We start from the raw sequence: 2,300 nt of genomic DNA on the forward strand, positions 1-2,300 counted from the left end.
TCGGCATGTATTAACTCTATATTCACTGGTTTTCAGAGGTTTGAGTTTTGTTGAATTGAAAGTTCTGGAAAACCACAAGATAACAGCAGGTTGAACTATGCCATAACAGTTTCTCATTAGCAAACTAACCAATGGTTGTTCTTCACTCAAGACCTAGAACCCATCCAATGTTTTCTTGCCATGGCCCACCCAACCCAACAGTCCTTCAAGTCTGAACTCTGTTCTCCTCATGGCTAGCAGTACCCTTCTGTCACGATCTGAAATAACGATGCCACAGCAACTCAACTTTCATATCAGCTCCGATCCTTACACAGACTTTTGTGCCTTCTGCCATGGCCCTGATGCTGGTCTTGCATTATAGGGGGAACTTAAGACAGGTATCACCAAGAGACAAGTGTTAAAATGCCCAAACTCACCACTGCATTCCTGTTTCATTTTTGGAAAGAAACAGTATTTACCTGGCAGACAGTTGCATTCATAGACGAAATCACCAGTCTGATGACATGTCCCTCCATTCATACATGGTGAAGGTGAACATGGCACATACGTGCTTTCACAGCGGTGGCCGGTAAAGCCTGGCTTGCACTGACATCGATAGGAGCCAGGCACATTGAGACAGGTTCCACCATGCTGGCATTGTCCTGGTGTGGTACACTCATTCACATCAACTTCACATTTTTGTCCAGTGTAACCAGATAGACATGTACAGAAAAACCTCTCCCCAGATGCGATGCAAGTACTTCCATTGGCACACGGCTGAGACATGCAAGCATCAATCCACTGACAGTTCTTTCCTGTGGAATCAAGACATTTGAGTTTAAATAAGTAGAAACTGTTTGTATAGAAGATACCCCATATTTTTATGACACTTTCAAATCCCTCCAACACAACTGCATAAACAAACTGGAACAGGAGAAAGCACCTCAGCTCTGCATTCCTCATTGTAACCAACAATATGATTTAGTTTTAGCTCATTTATACAGGACCCACAAGACAGCAAATACCATGATTTATGAGCAATAAATCCATAAGCTGGAATTCTACTGCACTGATTATATTTGCTCACTTCCCTTGCATTGTCTTCAAAGATGAAAAGCAGATTTCTATATGTTCCTCTTACACAGAATTAAACCTTCCTATAAGAATATCTTGCTATTCAAAATTGTTCAATAAGATGCTCTTAGGGCCTGCCCACCTATGAAAATTATTCTGGAGTAATGTTCGGTGTAAACTTCATAGAACACTGGGGCTGGAAGGGGCCTCAGGAAGTCATCTAGTCCCATCCCCTGCTCAAGGCAGGATCCTCTTTGACTGAAACACCCCAGCCAGGTATCTGTCTAACTGCTCTTGAAAACTTCCAAGGATGAAGATTCTGCAAAGTCTCTGGGTAGCCAGTTGCTCTACCTGACCATCCTCACATTGAGAAAGTTCAATTTTGAACAACAGTCACTGTCTTGGAATGACTACACTAATCAGTTGCCCCATGTATACAAAATGCATGCATATATTCAAAGATCAACTCTAAAAGGTAAGAAGTCCAAAGTCTGGCCTTTTTTTTTCCTTTTTCTTTACTGTTCATGTTGTGTGCCCAAGTTCTCATTTATAATGTGAAAGCTATTAGCCTGATAGCATTTTAGAGCAACACAACAGCATTTCTGGGAGGGTTCAACTAAGCTTTTAAGGACATAACATGAGGAAACTAAAGATATATATGTAGAATCCCACCTGTGTAACCTGGCTTGCACACACACTCATATGCATCTGGGCTAAGCAGTTGGCAGGTTCCTCCATTTAAGCAGGGGTGTGACACAAAGCAGATGTGAGAATCAGGATATCTGCAGTCCTCGCCTCTGAACCCTGGAGCGCATTTGCAAGTGGCCTTTCCTATCACAGACGTGGTTTCACATGTTCCTCCATTCTGACAGGTACTGCTTTCACAGGGGTTTCTGTACTGACAATAGTCTCCAAGAAAACCTTCTGGACATCTGGAAGAGAAAAGTCATGAGTAGTAATATGTTCACACTGAACCTCATTACACAAAATCCCTGCACTAGATTCCCACTGGTATCTCAGACATCTCAAAGACTCTGTTTTCCTATCTAAACTGCAATGCCAACAGTTCCTACTATAACAGTTAAGGCCCTCGTTTTTTATGGCTGGCCACAGTGATATTCTGGAAAACAGAAGATCATAACAATTAACTCTCAATGTAAAATTCCATTAAGTGCAACTTGAGTTTCATTAAGCACAAAAATTTTACCCTCTTCCTCCCTTCACCCTTGCAGATATACTTCTCTTTC

General features: G+C 41.8%; 1 protein-coding gene across 1 annotated transcript in view; it reads right to left on the reverse strand.

The window, feature by feature from the left end:
- Positions 1-2,300, reverse strand: part of NOTCH2 (notch 2) — a gene marked incomplete at its 5' end in the record, with an annotated part of 128,595 nt that overhangs the window by 104,061 nt on the left and 22,234 nt on the right. Inside the window, 2 exons of the mRNA XM_025192633.1 lie at positions 459-794; positions 1,726-1,985. Coding sequence (XP_025048418.1) covers positions 459-794; positions 1,726-1,985 — 596 coding nt within the window. The remainder of the gene's footprint in view (positions 1-458; positions 795-1,725; positions 1,986-2,300) is intronic.

The sequence above is a fragment of the Alligator sinensis genome, unplaced genomic scaffold (assembly GCF_000455745.1).
Source record: "Alligator sinensis unplaced genomic scaffold, ASM45574v1 scaffold647_1, whole genome shotgun sequence".
In the NCBI taxonomy this organism is placed as follows: Eukaryota; Metazoa; Chordata; order Crocodylia; family Alligatoridae; genus Alligator; species Alligator sinensis.